We start from the raw sequence: 20,541 nt of genomic DNA, 5'->3' as shown, positions 1-20,541 counted from the left end.
TTTCTGACTCTCACGTACACCCCCCACACAATAAGGATGGGCAAGAAAAATTCAAGCACTTACTGATGAACATCCCATTAAATGACCACCAATAGGGACAACTCCATTGGACCCCCAAAATATCCTGAGGCATTAAAATACTCATTAATATCATTAACTCCTGCTGAACCCACTGCAGAAGCTAATATAGATGGAGAAACGCGTTGGTAAACTTTACACAGCAAACTGGCACTACCTCTTTATTTAGTTTATATATATATATATATATATATATATATATATATATATATATATATATATATATATATGCACACAGACACACACACACATGTACAGAAAAATATACATATATATGTGTATAGATATCTAGATCTATAAATCTACCATTTACCTCTTACTATTGTTCACATACACAGAATATAGTATTTTAACTGCCCACAACATACATATTTTATCTTTTCCTATTACATTTAATTTTACTCAATTTTTGTACACTTATTTCTACTCTTGTATTTATCTTTCTCACTGTCTCTATTTTGCTTATGTTTTTACTCTTTCATTTCTTGTCTATATCTATACATAGTCTCCATGTATGTTCATTATCTGTTGCATTTTGTATAACAATCTGTTCACTAACTTTAATGTCTCTCATTTCAATATGCAAATATCAATGCTTTACCCGTTACACTCTATCATATACTGTATACATTCAGATCAGGCTAATAAATTAATGATCTCCCTCTGACCCCCCACTTCCTCGCCTAATCCATCTCTTATACTAACGCATTTCATTATATACAGTCTTACCATCACAATTTCTGTCTACCCTCTCTCCTCTGCTCTCCTCCACGTTGTACACATCACCTTTCTATCTATACCCGTCTCCCACCGGTGGTCTATTCCATATAGATTTAATTTTTATTCCACCCATTTATTTCACCCTTTTTAAATTTACATTTTGTGAACTATCCATTGTCTAATTATATTATTAAGATCAACTCTAACATTATCCCTTTTCACCAACACCAACGGGTGCTGGAGTCTTCCACATAAAACCTCTAGACAGTCATTTTAATCCCCCCTCCCCCCCAGCAGGTACCATTAAGCGCGGTCACCCTCCATAGTTTTTGACGCGCAACATCGTCAGGCAGGTTGAATCTGAAGGGAGCGCCGTTCCCTGGCGAATCTCTGTCGTGCGCCTGGATGACGATTGTTTGCCCCTCTCTCCTCGGAGTGCAGAAGTATACATTTGCGTAGTCGCCGACTAGATTGGGGATATTGTCATTGAGATCCAGGACATGAATCACCACTTCTGCTGTAGCCGAAAATCCGTCATCACCTGAAAAAAATAATATCACTGGTTCAGTGGAGGAAGTTACAGGACAACATTTAAGATAATATTCAGTTTTCTACTAGAAGCACGTGAGCATGTACCAAGTAGGTGGTGTAGATCTGTTATAGAAGAGATGGCGGCTATAAGAGTACCGGATTATAGTAACCTTATAGCATCTTGACTTGTTTAATCACCACTGGTGGTTTCTTCCACAGCTAATGTCAAGGAAACGCGTCAAGCTGCTATAAGGTTAATATAATCTAGCCTTTTGCACTATTACCTAAATGTAAGATCACGATCAACATCTACATTTCATGTCTGGATAGGGATAGATTTATCAAACATTCTAAAAAGGATAAGTGGAGGCGTTGCCCGTAGCAACCAATCAGATTCTAGCTGTCATTTATGTAGTACATTCTAGAAACCGATAGCTAGAATCTGATTGGTTGCTATGGGTAACACTTCTACTTTTCCTATTCCTTATTATTATATTGGTGAGCTTTTTCCATATATTAAATAAATCAACCCCTGAAGATCAGAGATATTTTATTCCTAAGGAGGACGACGATTAAGGGTCTTTGGATACTTATAAAGTCTGCAAAAGACAGATTAACTGGGTCTATACTGAGCCGTATGGCTGGACCGTTAACATTGCTGAATGATCAGTGTTGACCTGTTTAAATGTACCCTTTAGAGACACTAAACTGGAGATCTAACAGGTACCATATAGATATCATTTAAAGATAAAGTACAAATTGTGCTGATGTGTATATATATTTTATGATTTTTTTTTATTTTATTTTTTCTACAATTCATCAATGTGCAATTATATCAGACTGGCCAATCCTGAACTAGATGTAATTAGGTGTGGGTCACAGAACTCTGACTGTTTGATATATATATATATATATATATATATATATATATATATATATATACATATACAGGTTAACCCGTGCATGATACTCATGCATTCTAGTCAAATCAAGCTACTTAAGGTGTTAAAAAGGTTCTTGTCATGCATTTGGGCCATAGCCCAGGCCTCAACCACCAACCACTCCCCACTGTCACCCCCGGCAACCGCCAACCACTCCGAACTGTCACTTCTCCTTCAAGAAATATATATATATTTTTTTTAAAATCTTTATAAACACTTTTAACAATTAACAAATTAAATTAACAAATTAAAAACATCTTAGTATACCAAATTTCAGCCCTTTCTGAATTTTTTTTTCCACACACACTAAGAATTTAGTAGGTCAGTGTATAACTCCGCCCAGCAGGTGGCGCTGCAGCTTGGTTTTATTTTTTACACACACACACACACACACACACACACACACACACAGACAGACAGACTAACACACGCCACTAGACATTTATATATTAGATATATATATAGTACCTATTAAGGGTTCCCCAGAGCCCTGGCTCAGCAGCTGATCAATGTAGTTGATTCATAAATACAGCGCCAAGTGATTTAATTTTTTCACAATAACATAAAACTATGTTCAGCATAAATTCTGCGCTTCCCAGGTAAATTAACATCGCTGGGTTAGATTACTTTGAAATTTAAAATCCTGATTCTGCCATAGAATGCTCAGAAGTGTGTTAGAATGTCGGTTTGGAATACATCCTAGAAACATTCTTAACCCCAAGTTCACTGCTTCAGCCTGAGTTCACTGTATATTGTGATATCATAAGAATCACAAATCATGGTCTCTGTAAGAAGCCTATTGTACCACAAGTCATCATCATCATTTTTTTATATAGCGCCACCAATTTCCGCAGCGCTGTGCAGAGAATATTTGCCATTCGCATCAGTCCATGTCCCATTGGAGCTTACAGTCTAAATTCCCTAACCCACACAGACTAATATTACTTTTGTCGGCAGTCAGTTAACCTACTAGTATGTTTTTGGAGTGTGAGAGTCATTTGATAGCCAGTTTGCTGTGCACATTGTACATGCAGGTGGGTATACCCAGGTACCTGCACAAAATACATTGATTATACATTTCTGTACCCGACATCGTGGTGTAATTTTCTGCCAGGCAGATGTTGCTGACCCAGTGACTGCAATCTTCTCCTGCAGGGGGCGTAGGTGTCAGACTGGAGACATTAATTGTGCAATGATCTACATTTAAACTCCACTGTAATTATCTCAATTATTCCTAATATAAAGGGATAGATGATTTGAATGATGAGTAACTGAGTGAACAATGTAACCCCCCCTCCTCCTTCTAACACACACCAAGTACACAGCCACTAATCCTACAGCAACCTCTCTGACACTTTAATAATATTTATAACTCACTTAACATTTTCATCACAGTTTTAAACATTCTCTGACACTGGACCCTTTTGTTAATCGTGCAACACACTCTGGGGGTTTACTGGTTACCATTTTCCCTGACATTAAATGGGTACAAAAACTGGTTGACGGGGAACTGGGGGTAGTATATGGTGCGAGTGATCATTGCGCAAACTTCTCTGTCCGATGGGTGACGTTGATTTTGTATTCAGAGCCAACAAGCCCCCTACAGTGACCCACAATCTATTGAAGTCTAAAGCGATTATATCGATTGGGTAGATTTTTTTTCCATTGTACAAACTGCCTATATCTTAAAAAGTGGAGATGTTTACAATAGCAACCAATCAGATTCCGATATCATTGTGTAAATGATAGCGAGAATCTGATTGGTTGCTATAGGCAACATCTCCACTTTTTCACACTCGCAGTTTAGTAAATATACCCCCTTGGGTCTTAATTATGGAAAATTAAGCCTTTTAGTTTGAAATAAAAAGTGGGTGAAAGAGGAGAGCCCTGAAAACACAGATTATTCATCCCATTCACCACAAGCAATTTGCTTATTTCGTTATTGCTCATCCTTCTAATCATGTAAGGTGAAAATGACGACAAGCTGACACTAAGAAGGAAGTAATTAAAGTCACACTATTCATACAGGTAATGACTGTCTCAACTCTCTGCAGCAGAAGCAGGATTCTCTGGCAGTGAACAAGTTAAGTCTAGCCAGCCGAGGCAAGCCCACATACTGCGTCATTCTCTGATGACCCTCATTCATCAAGTATCCTGCGTGATCCAAGAATAAAAATCAGCTCCGTCTGAATGAAAGCACAAAAACCTTTCACAGCAGACAGACCCTGCAGAAAAATATAAACTGTGTACTTCAGCAGAAGATGTATTACTGGCTGCAGAGTAAGAATAGGCTTATTGAAGAAAGAAATAACAGTGTTTCAGCTTTAACACCAAACCCTTCGGTACTGAATGAAATGTTGCTACTCCTCTTGTAACGAAGCAGAAGTAGTGTAGGGAAGGATTCTACAGGCCCGGTGGTATGGTAGAGAAGCAAAGGTCCCCCCAGTAGTGTTAGAATGAAACAAGGGACACAGGGTTAAAAGTGCATAAACTTTGGGGACAGATAAGTAGCAGTAGTGTAAAAAAAGTAATACCACAAGACCATCAACATGCAATGTTATTCAACAGGTCACAAAATAAACAACAATTTAGGAATCTTGTTTCAACAATATCATTACTATGCAAACAAACCACTACAACACATAGGTCACTGAATAAATATATCTCACTTTGAAGTTAAGCACTGTGCTTCAGTGAAATGGGTTTTACTGGATAAATACTTTTGAGAGACAATCGGCAGCTAACATGTTAATTGGACCATTACACTAAATGCTTCTGCAGCAGATTAGATTGTGATATAGACAATCACAATAGACTTTTAGTGCAATTGTACAACACTTATCACACAATGTCAGTAGAGATGCAACAAAGATTAATCCAGCTTGTTCAGGTTAGGTGCTTTAGCAGAAACATTGTAGACTAGGGTCACTTTACAATAGACAGAACCCACGGGTGTAAATTTTAATCCACAGGTTAAAGCGAAGTATCAGCTGGACACATGAAGCTTATTTACTTGTACAAGATGAAATCAGTAATCAATCTCTCCCAGCAACTGTAGAGTTAAGCAACTTGCAATTCTCTCCTCAGCAACCATTTTAGTCAGTTTCACAATAGAATCAAACTTTTTTGACAAACGCTTGTGACAAATGAATTCTCTCTATGTCCCTTGCACACTGCGTCAGCTTGCAGATAAACTTTAAATAAAACAGATTTGCTGGAATAAATGTTACCTTCAGACAGCACTATAACACACAGACATTAGATTTTAATAACACAGCTTTATGTCTCACATTTCACTTTAATAACTTGAACATAGCAAAGCAAAATAAACCATAAACTTATCTGTCTTTATATGAGTTTTGCTGAGATATCATGGGCAGTGGCAACTTAGGTCTTTACCTATACTCCAAAAATATGTTAAGAAATAGGAGCTCTCCTGTTTGTTTGATGTATCATCTGTGCAATTACTGCTACTACTATGTGTAAGATCATTCCTGCCGTCCACTGATTCAGCTGGTTGCTGGGTAGTTAGTTACAGGCCTCATTTAGCTCTCCTGCTTGACCAAGTGTGCCTTGTATTCTGACCTGTTCTGCTATCAGTGTTTGACCTAGATTGTTTATAGTAATTGCTCTCTTCTCCGCTCCTGACTCTTGGCTTTCTTAAACGGATTTGCTCTCATATCTCTACCTGCCCTGACCCATGGCTTGTTGAAAGGATTCTCTAATCCTGAACCCTGCCTGTCTAGGTCAGAGTTCTGCTATTTACAGTCTGGTTGCTCACTACCTGTTGCCATGAGCTGAGTTGTTCACTCCATCAGACAAGTGCCAGACTACTCCACATTAACCCTTACCTGTCTGGCTCAGAGTTGTGCTAATATATCCAACTTGCTCATTACCTCCTGGGGGTAACCGAGTACTGGGGAAAGTAACAATTTCCTTCGTAAAAGGGGGCTGCTAAAGGTGACCATCTCGCAAAGCAGTTCTAGCAATTGGGGATCTAGCGCTATTCTGCGCTTAACAAGATATTTAAATGACGTTCCAGATGCCCTTTACAAGGGAATGCTCGTTCGTAGGTGCGGTTCTATCAATGGAATAAAAACATTCCAATGTAGAATTAGTGATGTGTAATAAAGATGATCCCGATGGCCCCACAATGAAAAAGTAATACGAGGCAGGACTTAAGATTTCATATTTACTTATTCCGTCATGATCATTTCCATCTGTACCCACAGTCCCTCAAAAGGCTGCACAGAATGTTTTTATGGGGCAGTTACCAAAAGTGTAAAGTGAGTGCGCCTGTGCACCTGGAGAGAGGCTCTGCAGCTGCTGTGACCGTGAGGAGGGCGAAGAAGGAAGAAGGAGGTTACTCATGATTCCGGCATTCCAGCGGTGAGTATTCTCTCTATTTTCTTGCAGGTCCCGGTGGCAGTGGGCAGGTGAGCCAATCAGGGCTCACTTCCCGCTGCTGGCCAATCAGTGGCCGGTTGAGCCAATCCTGGCTTGCCTCTAGCCAATTTGGTGCCAACGTGAGCTAATCAAGGCTCGTGGCGACGGGCAATGATGTCGGCACGCCCGCGGCTTCATAAGCCGTTGTGCGCCGCCATCTGGGAAGAAGAGTCCAGCGGCGGAGGGAGAGGGACGACGCTGGAGCAGCGTAAGAAGCAAAGAAGACGCCGCAAGAGAAGCCCGCCGGAGAGAAGAGAAAAGATGCCGGGATAAAGACAAAGAAGAACTCGCCGTCGGGGAGCCCTTGTAAGCAGGGCCGCCTTCAGAAATCATGGGGTCCAGTATGGGCCCCCTGAGCCCCCCCCATGAGTGCCCCCCCCCCATGAGCAACAGCGCAACACATACTTACCTGGGGGCCCACTGTCTTGCAGTCCGCTGGTCTCCGCTACTCTGTCTTCAGCCTGGCTGTCACCGTGATGGCCAGGCACCAGAATGCGATCGCAGGGGTGGAGGAATCATTCCCCCTGCAATCATGTGATCTGTCACAGGCAGACAGAGTAGTGGAGACCAGCGGACTGCGAGACAGCGGGCCCCCAGGTAAGTATGTGTTGCGCTATTGTACCGGGCCCACTGGTGAGCCCGGGCCCGGTACAACAGTTCCCCCCGTACCCCCCTGATGGCGGCCCTACTTGTAAGGGCTACGACCGCCCACCCCCCCCCCCCACCAAGAAGACAGCGGGGACACGAGCGCCGAAGCGGAGAAGAGGCGCCACCGGCTGGAGGGTCTGGACCCGAAGACGGAGAGGCAAGCGGAGTTTCCTGCATGGACAGATGAGTATTAAATACTCAGTTAGGTCAGGTATGAGTCCCGTGGGCAAGTTCCGGGCATTAGACCTGAGCAGCAGTTAGGGGTGGCCACTGCATGCATTTATTGGGCACAAGGCCCCATAGTTAGTCAGGGGGGCACAAGGCCCCATAGTCAGTAAGGGGGGCACAAGGTCCCATAGTTAGTGATAAGGGAGGGCACAAGGCCCCATAGGTAGAGGGAGCAGGGCACAAGGCCCTAGAAGTAGCTTTTGGACACAAGGCCCAAATGGCAGTAGTAGCAGGGCACAAGGCCCTTGAGGTTAGTAGGGCGCCAGGCCCTTGAGGTTAGTAGGGTGCCAGGCCCTTGAGGTTAGTAGGGTGCCAGGCCCTTCAGTGTAGAGAGGCGCAGGACTCTGAGTGAGGGGAGCGATAGGCTCCTGCCAGAGTAGCAGTGCGGCAGCCCTATAGTTGTAACAAAGACATTGGGTCCTTGCAGTTAGAGGGACAGAAGGTCCTGGTGGTTAGCAGGGCAGTAGGCCCTTATAGTTGGTAGTGGGCATTCGGCCCAGGTCTAGCAGGATGCTAGGTCCCTGAGTAGCGGAGGGGACACTTGGTCCCTTGATAATTAAGTGGTAAAGTTACTGAGAGTCTTACAAAGCCCCTCCATCCGTCCAGAAGGGCACCTAAAGTACTGAGCCCCAGGACAAGGCGGGCTTATCAGCCGGGGCTCAGGTCGCGGGCGGAGGCCTGTGGAGCGACAGAGTGCCAGTGGACCCAAACGACCGAGGATGTGTGAGTGGGAGGATTCCGGTTGCGGAGAGGAAAGGTTTGGTGCGTCCCGTAGCGGTCCCTCAGGATTGGGTGAGTGCCTGTAGTGTTAGGGAAGGGATTGTTGTGTGTGGCTTGGTCTCCCTTGTTTTGCAGGCATTGGCTGTCAGACAAGGTCTTCGGAAGACCCCGGCGAGTAAGAACCCCTGGAGCAACAGGGATAGAGGAAGTCGCTGTCGTAGACTCGCATCCGTGAGTATAGCCCGGCGAGGGCTGTTCCCGGGGTGCACTCACCTTGTGGAGCTGCCCCTTTCCCCTACAGCACAACGAGTGCCCGCCACACAAGAACAGGGGCCCTTTTCCCTTGTTGGCGTTTTGGGCGTCCGGACATCCTCACTCCCCACCTCCCCATTGGACCTTACACGCCCCTATGTATGCGCTGGGCCTATAGATTGTAAGCTTGCCTAATAACCTCTTTGCCTGGCTGTTAATTCCCAGTCTTGTTCTAATAATTTATTTGCTCCCAGCTGTAATGATCCGCAGAGTATCCTGCATTTTATAAATAAATATGAATAAGAGACTTACAAATAGGTGCAGTTCTATTGTAACATTTGTTAGTTGAGTGACCAGCAATTGTCTTATGGGGAATTGTCCTAAGTAGAGAAGATTGCACCTCTCAGGAATGAGAGTGGTATAAGTTGCATATACTAAACAAAGCAATGTTTCTCCTTTAAATACGACACTATCCTAATGTGCTCAAGGATCACAATTTAAAACCACTTTCATGTTTTACAGTAGAAACAACTCACATGTCCTGTACTAAGCCGCTCTGAAACACCCACCATCGGCATTGTACATTAAATGCTTCTGTTTCATGCAATCTTCATCTCCATTCAGAACGGAACAATATGGTAATCATGGATAATTACAGCGCGCTGGATTTTATTTGCTGCTGTCTTTAACCTTTGTGTGTTCTGGAGGGTAAGAAAAATCTGCTCGGAGAAGAGCCATCTTTCAGGCAGCATCCTGCGTTCTCGTTGTATGATCCGACACCGTCAATAAGACGAGCAGGTGGCGGCAGCCTGCGTTCTCGTTGTATGATCCGACACCGTCAATAGGACGAGCAGGTGGCGCAGATCACGAGACGGCGGCAACATGGAAAATGCAAATGGACTGATTCTCCTCCCATTTTGTTGGGGGGGGGGGTCATATGGGCAAAATTAAAGTGGAGGATAATTTGACTGTAAGTAACAAGTTCCTAGATAAAAACATAGACGTAAAACTCCGGCCCCAAAATATATTCTACAAATGGAAATGCCATAATGATCATAATCATCATTTATTTAATTAAATATATAGCGCCACTAATTCTGCAGCGCTGTACAGAGAACGCACTCACATCAGTCCCTGCCTCAATGGAGCTTACAGTCTAAATTCTGTAAAATACACAGAGACTAGGGACAATCTTTGATAGCGGCCAATTAACCTACCAGTATGTTTTTGGAGTGTGGGAGGAAACTGGAGCACCTGGAGGAAACCCACGCAAACACGGGGAGAACGTACAAACTCCACACAGATAAGGCCATGGTCGGGAATCGAACTCATGACCCCAATGCAGGGCCGCCATCAAGGGGGTACAGCCGGTACTGCTGTGAGGGGCCCGGACAGAGTAGGGGGCCCGGACAGACCGCTCTGTCTGTCCGTGCTCCCTGGACTGTCCGGGCCTCTCAGACTGACTGACCATGCTGTCAAGCCCGGCGCTCCCATTAGGCAAGGTTAGGCACTTGCCTAGGGCGCCGGGCTCTGGAGGGCGCCACAGAATTCTAAAAGACTTTAAAACTGTGCGGCGACCGCTGACCATACCTGTCACGGCCGCCGCACAGCATTCAGATGCACGGGGAGGGGGGAAGAGGCTATTTTGTCACCACCGCCGCCTCTCTGCTCCGTCTCCTCCCCTCCACTTACTAGTGTCAGTGAGTGGAGGGGAGGAGACGGAGCAGAGAGGCGGCGGTGGTGAGACAAGGTAAGGAGAGGAGGGAGGAGGGCGGCGATTTTTGCGGGGGGGGGGGGGGGGGCGCCGCTTTTTTAAAAATGCCTAGGGCGCCGTGGACCCTAGCACCGGCCCTGCGTGCTGTCCCTTCTTCTCCACGATGCTGCATTAACTGTGACGGGGGGGGGGGGGGGGGGAGTGAGAGGGGGACATTTACTGGGATTGGGGGGGAGAGGGGGACATTAACTGTGAAGGGGGGGACATTTACTGTGATTGGGGGGGGAGGGGAACATTTACTGTAATGAGGGATAGGGGCAATGTACTATGATGAGGGATAGGGGCGCATATATTACAAAGAGGGAAGGGGGCACATGTATGGGGAGTGGGGGCCCTGCCAGATTAATTAGTACTGGGCCCCACAGTTTCTGATGGCAGCCTGGCCCCAGTGCTGTGAAGTAGAAGTGCATTTAACAAAAATGTGGAAAAATGAAAATGCAGCAGCAAAAGACTCTTCATGGTCCTATGTTTCCTTTGTTGCCCTTAAGTAGATTAAGTAAGTCTCCGATTGGTAAAAGATCATTTAACCCTTCACGGCCGGAAAATCTGGTGGTGATCTCAAGCTTTGTGTGATTGGTATCTGCTTAATAAGGGGGTGAAAGTGTAGGTCACGGACGTGGCTGGGAAATCAGAGTACACACGAGTATACAGCAGGAGATGACGCTACTATCTGTACTTGGTGCAGATCCAAGTTATGTTCCCCTCCTTGACCGGTAATCAACTTCATCCACAAGGTCAAGGAGCACTCACAAGATGTGTCTACAATGAAACTCTGTACAGAGTATATTATTCAGAATTGTGAAACAGTATGATAGGAGGTGGAGGAGTAGTGGGAGAGGGGGGGGGGGGGTAAGGCCCCATCTGCAGAAGCTCCTGAGTATCTGAGAAGTGGCCACAACGCCAAAAATTCATGTTCACAATTATTTTCTATTAGGTTTTTTGAATTTTATGCAGTAGAACAAAGTCAGGCAACAAGCCCCGAAATTACAGAGCACCCCATACCCAAAACATCTAATAGACAGACTAACCTATGACCCCACTGCAATATGTATAATGGGGGACTGAGCAGAAGTGAGACCTATCAGGGCGTCTCAGGATCAGGTGTGATCCTTGTGTGATTGGCTCACATCCCACCCTGAAACACTCTCTAACACACCGTTCTCACTTCTCCATTGTAAATAGAAGTAAGGACCATCCCAGCTAATACCAGAATGTGAGACATTATTCTACATGTGAGCAAAGTAACAATTAACTGTCGGCCACTGGAGTGAATCAAACAATTTTTTTTTCCTTTTAAATGTGTCTTAGGATGACATCAGGGAGGTGTGAATCACCCTCTACAGCACACTCAGTGGGATAAACAACCTGACTTCTACTCTGCATTGTGTCATCGGCCTCGCGGTCACTATTAACCCCTGCACTCCCTGCAGAGGATAGGTAATGCTTTCTGCAAGAGACGGCACCCGTCTGCTCTGTCAGTGAAGTGTTAATGGAAAGCGCTTCTGTGCAAGGAGGATGAGGTCGTGCAGTGAGTCAGCTCGCAATAAAATTAAACAATAAACTGCACAGCGGAATAAAGATCATCATATAGCGCCACCAATTCCGCAGCGCTGTACAGAGAATATCTGTCATTCACAGCCCCATTGGAGCTTACAGTCTAAATTCCCTAATAAGCACACAGAGTAGGGTTAATTTTGTTAGCAACCAATTAACGTACTAATATGTTTTTGGACTGTGCGAGGAAACCCACGTGGAGAACATACAAACTCCACACAGATACGGCCATGGTCGGGAATTAAACTCATGACCCCAGCGCTGTGAGCTCTGCTGATAGTCTCATATAGATATATACATTTAACAATATAGCATTATAGAAAGTCTATCTACTCCTTAAAGGAACAGTACACCCAGAATAAATATTTCCGCTAGAGTTCAATAAACATACTGGATAAGCTTGGAAAAGAGAGATTTACAAAGCCCGCTTCCTCTCACCATACTCTAGTACAGGCCTGGCCAACCTGTGGCTCTCCAGGTGTTGTGAAACTACAAGTCCCAGCATGCTATGCCAGTAGATAGCCAGTCAACAGCTGGCAAGTTATGCTGGGATTTGTAGTTCCACCTCAACTGGAGAGCCATAGGTTGGCTCTAGTACATTGTTTTGGGATAAACTTGAACCTACTTATCTCCTGCGCCACAAGCTGCACCGTATACGGTTCTCCGTGCTGCTCTCTGTCCGGGGAATGGAGCAGCTGAATTTTCCCAGAATCCTCTTGGACTGAAAGCCATTTCCGGGAATCATTTCTGATGCTGTATCTGCACAACAAACAAGAGATTATATCATCTATTTGTTTAAGGAATACATTTTGCCTGACAGATCATTAAGTTAGTGCTTCACCCAGTCGGTTTTTAAATTATGACACCGGACAGTGTTGAGAGAGAATTCTCACCTACAGACAGACTGATTCACCCCTGTTAGAGCTCATCAGTTTAGCATAGGGATAGTTTGGTGAACATACAAATTGCTGCAAAAATAACCCTAGTGAATTCATGAAACAGAGATACTACAGTTCAGGAGAGCAAACTTCTAAGACATTATATTTGCAACACAGTCCTTTAAGTCAGTGCTTTAACCAGTAGGTTTTTAAAGGATGAGACAGACAAATGCTAAGGCAGGATTCCTACCCACACAGACTGTTTCCCCTTTGTTAGAGCTCATCAGTACAAGATAGTTTTTTGACGGATTAGCAGCTATGATTTTCTAGTACATGGTGGTTTAAGAAACTTATTTTCTTAGAGGGTAGACAAAACTGTTGGAAGTTTGTTCCTATTACACTGGAGATTTTGTCCCGTAATGTGTGATCACGTTGTTTACAACACTTTTTACGACTCTGTATTATGAATTGACTAAGGAGAGAGAAAGTGTTCAAAGAGACGAATCATCATAGGTCGGGATGAGCTTTCAAACACTACTAGTGATATGACTGCTAAACCTATGCTGATGTAAGTGCAACTACAAGGGCATAGGCAAACCGAGGGGGGGTTTACTAGTGCCTGTAAACCCCCCTCCAAGGCTGGGACACTGTATAATTGAGGTGGCTCTGCTTGAAAAGGGAGAGCTGCGTGCACCTAACAGTAGTGCATGCAGCATTGCCCATGTATATTATGTGGATAGGAATTGTCTGCGTATATGATGGGGATAGGAAGAGTTGGAGAGCAGCCAAGCACTGTCTAAAATGATAGCCACACCCCCATGCGTGCTGGTCACGCCCACTGGCGGCGTGGTGTGGAAACCCCCCCCCCTCTACAAATCCTGCGTCTGCCCCTGAAGTGTGGGCTCGGATCACACTAGAGTGCAACACATTCTGGTAAAAATATAGGGGGGTGGATGCGGTGACCGGAGATCTCACTTGGACTGACCTCACAATATTACCATTCGTCCTTTTTTTCATAGATCGCCATAATTCCAAGGGAACATTATGACCCGAAAAAGGACTTTGCACCCCGGACTTCCATTTTTTCCGTATTAACTATTGTCTCTGCTGGGGTTTCACAAGTTTTACTCATAGTGAAATTGACTCACCCCACATTGGTTGACGTTTGGAGTTTCTTGTCTAATTGCGGATTTCCGCCAGTGTCTGGACTAGAAATTCCGTCATTCTTCCGTTTAGACATCTGACTGGTTGCTACGGGCAACAGCACACTGTGCACAATTCACTGTGTTTTTGAATGAACCCCATTATGAACTTTATTCTTCTAGACTTATTAGTATAATGTTACTATGTGTGTTCTCCTCATCATGTAAGAAGTATTAGTAACGTTTAACCACCTCACTGGTGTGATAATATAGAACACGACGTTATCACTTCCCCTGGTCATCTGTACTATGTTTAACTTCTAAAGCATTATAAAGTGAGACTGGACACTGCATTGTATTATCACTCGGGAGCAATCAGAGATTAATACCTGAAACTAATCTCAAATAACACAATCAACACTATAGTAACGCTAATATTCCAGGCAGAGGAGACAACATATAAGATTTCAATTATCCCCAGGCCTTATCTGAGCTGGGATAAGATAATGTTTCGATTTTCTCATTCTGCAGACACAAGATCACAGAGCGTTGATATCACTATTGATCAGTGTTCTGTTCTGTCCCTTCTCTCTGGCGCTGGTCCAGTCCGTCCTGTAACAACCGAAGCCGCTGACGGCTGCGATACTGCTGAACTATTATTAAACATCACTGCTCTATTAACTGGTACAACCGCGGAGATTTCCTCAATGGAATTAAGGGTTGCCGGTGTAGGATTATTTTGAGGGTATACCAGCCAAGTGTCCCCACTTTTCAGGGACAGTATCAGATTTTTAAGCTTTGCCTTGATACTATTTTTAATATTGAATCACTGCACAGTACAATTCCTCTTCTTTATAAGATGCAATTCTCACTCTCTACTTCTTAAACTCCGGTGGTGTATAAGTTACCGTGAACTGAAGAATATTTAAAAAGAAAAATATCTACATATAACCAGGTTCAGCGATGTCATGGTGAGGATTGAAGGGCACCAGAGTTTGCCCGAGATTGTGCCAAGTATGATGTACTCATGGAAACAGCTCAGCAGTGGTGTTCCTGGAACTTATTTTAAAATGATGGCGAGTATGTGAGGTAATGCCCATGTCGATATCTGTATAATACCCGTATGATGTACAAGTATTAATAATACCAGAGTGTAAATGTATCAAGTGTCCCTTCTAAAAAGGAAAGGTGGAGGTGTTGCCCATAGCAACCATTCAGATTCTAGCTATCATTTCCTAGAAACGTTGCTAAGGGCAACACCTCCACTTTCCCTTTTAGAAGCGTTGATACATTTACCCCTAGGTGTGTGTTTACTGGCGCCTTGTCTTAGTGCCACGATCATTTAAGAGGACTAAAACCTTCACAAACAGGCCAGTTGGACATACATTGATTTTTTTGCCTAAAATACACGTTTTCGTGCTGATCATGTGCAAAGAAGCGTCTGTAACTGGAGTTTTGCATATTGTAGACCTGCGTCCTCTTATGCCAGGGGCAGGGTAAGAAAGTACAGTACGGGTGTGTCCGTGAAATTGCGACATAACTTGACGTGAATGTATCCCAGATACTAAAGGAATTGTACTTATTGGGATGACCTATCTCTCACCTTATGAAATAGGAAAGAGAACTTGTGACTGTCCAGTTTTGCAACCCGTTCGCATTAAGCTGTGACTTCTGCAGTATTCCGTGGATGTGATTTAATGGTGTCTGCATCATTTTTACTGACAAATGATGTCTAATGGCCCAGCTATCAAGGGATCATTTTTATAATCAAGTCATTTTACTTTGTGACCCCAACGGTTCACGTGTTTCCAGTGACGGGTCTAATTGGCTGCAATCTGACTCTTACTCCCCGTTAACTAACAGCAATAATGGGGAAACTGCATCCTGCAAAATAAAGACTTCTGAGAACGCAAGAAGGTGATTCCTTCTTGGGGCAGCACAGTGGCCTAGTGGTTAGCACTTCTGCCTCACAGCACTGGGGTCATGAGTTGGATTCCCGACCATGGCCTTATCTGTGTGGAGTTTGTATGTTCTCCCTGTGTTTGCGTGGGTTTCCTCCGGGTGCTCCGGTTTCCTCCCACACTCCAAAAAACATACTGGTAGGTTAATTGGCTGCTATCAAAAATTGACCCCACCCTAGTCTCTGTTTGTCTGTCTATATTCCTCTTTGTCTGTGTGTGAGTGTATGTCTATATTAGGGTATATAGACTGTAAGCTCCAATGGAGCAGGGACTGATGTGAATGAGTTCTCTGTACAGCGCTGCGGAATCAGTGGCGCTATATAAATAAATGATGATGATGATGATGATGATTCCTGTACATCCGTTAAGAATGACTTTACATCCTAGACGTTACTTGGCGAGTGGGGATGGTGGAAAATTAGCAATTTTAGACATGTGAAACTGGTGTAAGGGTACCTCCCGAATGTCCTGATTTAGGCATTTCACCCAGAGACGTGTATGCCGCATGTAATACTATCATGGCCACGCTGTGATTTGTGTGCTCACCCCCATCAAGCCCCCTGTTTGTGTGCACATTTGCACCGGGGCAAGGTGAGGAGGAATGGGGTAGTTATATTGGTCATTGTTTATGCTACAGCTGGATGGTTCTGTATCCAATGTCCGCAGAGAGCCCTAACCATGAACCAAGGATGAACTAAGTACAAACCAAGTATATCCGTTTATAAAGTATACTTAGCACTCACCTACAATATTATTGTGATGACTATCGACAGTTGAGCTCTGTAGAATGTAAGATATTATACTTCATTGTATTTGTTATTACCTTGCTGTATTTTGATGTATGTGTTATATACGGCGGCTTTACAGCGGCTTTCCGACGCTGCGGAATTTGTTGCGCCTTGTCACTAAACAATGACGGTGATGAGCTGAGGATCCTTTCACTTACCGCAAGTTGGATGGGTGATAGATGTCCGGGTCAGAGGCTTCCGCTGTTAGTATTATCGATCCTTTCTGTATATTTTCCGGCACCTGGACCTCATATTTCTTCTGCGCAAATATCGGTGCCCTCGTTGACATCGCCAACCACGATGTGGATGGAGGCGGTGGAGCTGGGGCCGTAGTCCGCGCCAGAAAGTTCCGCCACGTTCCTCACTACAAAGGTCAAGTTGTACTCTTGAACTTGCTCATAATCCAGATCCTGCAAAAGAGAAACCGATTCAATAAGGATCATTTACAGACGTGTAACAGACGCTCCTCCCGCAAGTCATACGCCATTTGGCAACTATTTTTGTGGAAATGCGCCAGTTTTTACAGGGAATCGTGTGGATTTGCGGCGTCTGCAGCGCGTCGCATGTTCTGTTCAGCGTAAGCAGTTGTTGCTGAATGTGGACTATGTGCACATGGAAAACAAGATTTCTTAAATGAGATTGAAGAGGGGAGAAGGAGATTTTAGTAGGACATTATCTGGGGGGTTGTCATCATATTGTCTTCCTCACAAGTGTCACATATAATAAACACTAATCTGATGTCACTTTTATGATTAAGACATAATTGAAGATAAACCAAACAGTATATTAAATGAAAAATAATAAAATTAAAGTTTAACGAAGAGGTGGTGTTAGTAGGATGCACATTCACATAGATCTGTACATGGAAGTTCTAGTCTTCCAAAGGCTAATTTCATTGTTATAGACACATTTGGGTGCCAATAAATGTATGGAATAGTCCATTGATCTCAATCAACATCTGAAAGGGATTGATCAGGTGGTGATAAGTGCTGGAGAGAAAGGAGCCGGGACGATAACGTGATCTGTCGTCATCTGAAAACACTGGACACCAATGTAACCGGTGATATATTCAAGAGCCAGAGCCTGAGTTTCAAAGGGGACTCTCCAGAGCCCAGCAAAAAGGGACCTCTCCAGAGCCCAGCAAGGGGGGGGGCTCTCCAGGACCCAGCAAGTGGGGGGCCTCTCCAGGCCCAGCAAGTGGGGGCTCTCCAGGACCCAGCAAGGGGGGGCTCTCCAGGACCCAGCAAGGGGGGACCTCTCCAGAGCCCAGCAAGGGGGGGACCTCTCCAGGACCCAGCAAGGGGGGGACCTCTCCAGGACCCAGCAAGGGGGGACCTCTCCAGGACCCAGCAAGGGGGGACCTCTCCAGGACCCAGCAAGGGGGGACCTCTCCAGAGCCCAGCAAGTGGAGGCCTCTCCAGGACCCAGCAAGGGGGGACCTCTCTAGAGCCCAGCAAGGGGGGGGGGGCTCTCCAGGACCCAGCAAGGGGGGGGACCTCTCCAGGACCCAGCAAGGGGGGACCTCTCTAGAGCCCAGCAAGGGGGGGGGGGCTCTCCAGGACCCAGCAAGGGGGGGGGACCTCTCCAGGACCCAGCAAGGGGGGATCTCTCCAGGACCCAGCAAGGGGGGACCTCTCCAGGGCCCAGCAAGTGGGGACCTCTCCAGGACCCAGCAAGTGGGGGCCTCTTCCAGGGCCAGCAAGTGGGGACCTCTCCAGGACCCAGCAAGTGGGGGCCTCTCTAGAGCCCAGCAAGGGGGGACCTCTCTAGAGCCCAGCAAGGGGGGGGGGGGCTCTCCAGGACCCAGCAAGGGGGGGGACCTCTCCAGGACCCAGCAAGGGGGGATCTCTCCAGGACCCAGCAAGGGGGGACCTCTCCAGAGCCCAGCAAGTGGAGGCCTCTCCAGGGCCCACCAACTGGGGGCCTCTCCAGGACCCTGCAAGGGGGGACCTCTCCAGAGCCTAGCAAGGAGGAGTGTGACCCATGAGATTTGGGGTACAGTTCAGGTCCTGTCAGCCTGAGTTGAGAGTGTAGGTGTGTGGGTGGGTGCTGAGCCATTACCAGAGGAGTGTGAGAGACTGTCAACCTGTGAGTACTATGTGAGTGTGGGACAGCTAAGGAGAGAGATACCCAGTAGGGATATGAGACCAGAGGAAGAGGAGAGATCATGATGTAACCAAGAAAAGTATGAGGCAGGCTGACATCCACAAGATGATAGAATGTAAGCTCTGGTGCCTTCGTGTAACGTGAGACCGCTGACCATGTGACTAAGTGCTGCGTCATTTCATCAGAGAGATGGTCTGGTGCCAATTTCTTGTGTCAACTGTATTTGTGCTGCTATCCTAACCTGTGTTATTTCATCCTGCATGTGCGGTGCCCCTGTGGGGAGAAAGAGGATCTCCAGAGGTACATATTCGAGTGCAATCATTTATACCACCTCACCGAAGGACAGGAGGCTACATACAATATAGAAACAGTTACTGAGAATTGCACCTAAGTGAACAAGGGAAGTGGCACTATGCCATTGTCCGTACAGTAACCTTGTGTCATCTTTAATGATCTGGAACAGGTTGGTTATACTAGACCAGTGTTGGCTAACCTGTGACACTCCAGGTGTTGTGAAACTACAAGTCCCAGCATACCCTTGCAGCAATAAGCTGCTATATAATGGCAAAGCATGCTGGGACTTGCAGTTTCACAACACCTGGAGTGTCACAGGTTAGCCAACACTGTACTAGACCATCAGGCTGATACTCATCTAATTGACACGCTAATACTGTACATATCCTACTCTACAACCAACAAGCACCAGGGTCTGAAATAGATCAGGTCAACCAGCAGGACGTCAGGCAATACGCTAAATCCTGAAAACTCCAGACCCTGGGGCTCAATAAACTTTTGAGATAAGGTTTAACCTGTGATTTTCCACCCAAAACTGAATTTTTAAAATGACTCTTTAAATAATAAAGAAAGTTTCAGAAGCCAGGACACCTGACATACCCTCAATCCTCAATTATATTTCAACATCTGGTTAAAAATCACGCAGGCTGCAGATCCTGCCTTTGTGTTTTCGCTCTGATGCGTGGGAAAAATGTCAACATTTCAATCTCTCCCCTCTTGGCTGTGCAAAGAAAAAAAGGAGACTAGTGGATTAACCCAATGTGATACAGAACGATCAACCACAAACCCATCGAACAGGAACACTTCTCTGGGCTTGCGTTCAATAACTCAACGCCAAAGCCTTCGTTTCCATGCAGTAAATTTCACAGTACAGTATTGCACTTTCCCTAAAACGCCTCCTCGTTACCCCGGGCCTTGATCTAACCGCCCCCTCGCCCTTCCAAAGTGCCAATTTAGTGCAGCAGGAAGCTCTGCTCACAGGATCCCTAAAAGGATGAAAGCATTTACGAAACATTTTAAAATTCATTGCACTTTCATAAAAGCGGCGGGGGATGGGGGAACGTGGAGAGCGGAGAAAGGTTTCAATGATTTGGAATCGAAGAGAGCTAGAGCGAGAAAGCCGCGCTCCAAGAGGCGTTTGAAAAGAAAACAATACACCGGTTTGGGGGCAGCTAGGGGAAATTCCTTAAAAAAGAGAAAAACAAAACAGTACAATGTAACGAAGTTGCAGAATCTGAGTAATTAGACTCGTCACTGTTGGCCGTTTAAATGGGACAGATTAAAGATAAATACTAAATTGGTCAAAGTTTATTTTCACTTCTGTAGGAAATACAGACGTGGGCTTAGGTTAATGCATATATAATGCAGATTATCTCGATATATAATGCCAATATTGGCAATATGGGGAGATTGATGTAGAGAGGCTGTAGCAGGAAAGCGAGTGTATTTCCACCTATATGCAGAGCCATACACATCTCAA

At 45.1% G+C, this 20,541-nt stretch overlaps 1 protein-coding gene across 1 annotated transcript in view; it reads right to left on the bottom strand.

Moving 5' to 3' along the window:
* The window catches only part of CDH16 (cadherin 16), a 123,390-nt gene that overhangs the window by 10,685 nt on the left and 92,164 nt on the right, over window positions 1–20,541 (bottom strand). The window contains 4 exon segments of the mRNA XM_075189285.1: window positions 1,100–1,339; window positions 12,518–12,651; window positions 16,820–16,938; window positions 16,940–17,071. Of these exon segments, the coding sequence (XP_075045386.1) occupies window positions 1,100–1,339; window positions 12,518–12,651; window positions 16,820–16,938; window positions 16,940–17,071 (625 nt within the window).

The sequence above is a fragment of the Mixophyes fleayi genome, chromosome 10 (genome assembly GCF_038048845.1).
Source record: "Mixophyes fleayi isolate aMixFle1 chromosome 10, aMixFle1.hap1, whole genome shotgun sequence".
Taxonomy (NCBI): domain Eukaryota; kingdom Metazoa; phylum Chordata; class Amphibia; order Anura; family Limnodynastidae; genus Mixophyes; species Mixophyes fleayi.
Note: the sequence above shows the minus strand (reverse complement) of the source record. Positions and strands in the feature narration are given on the sequence as shown.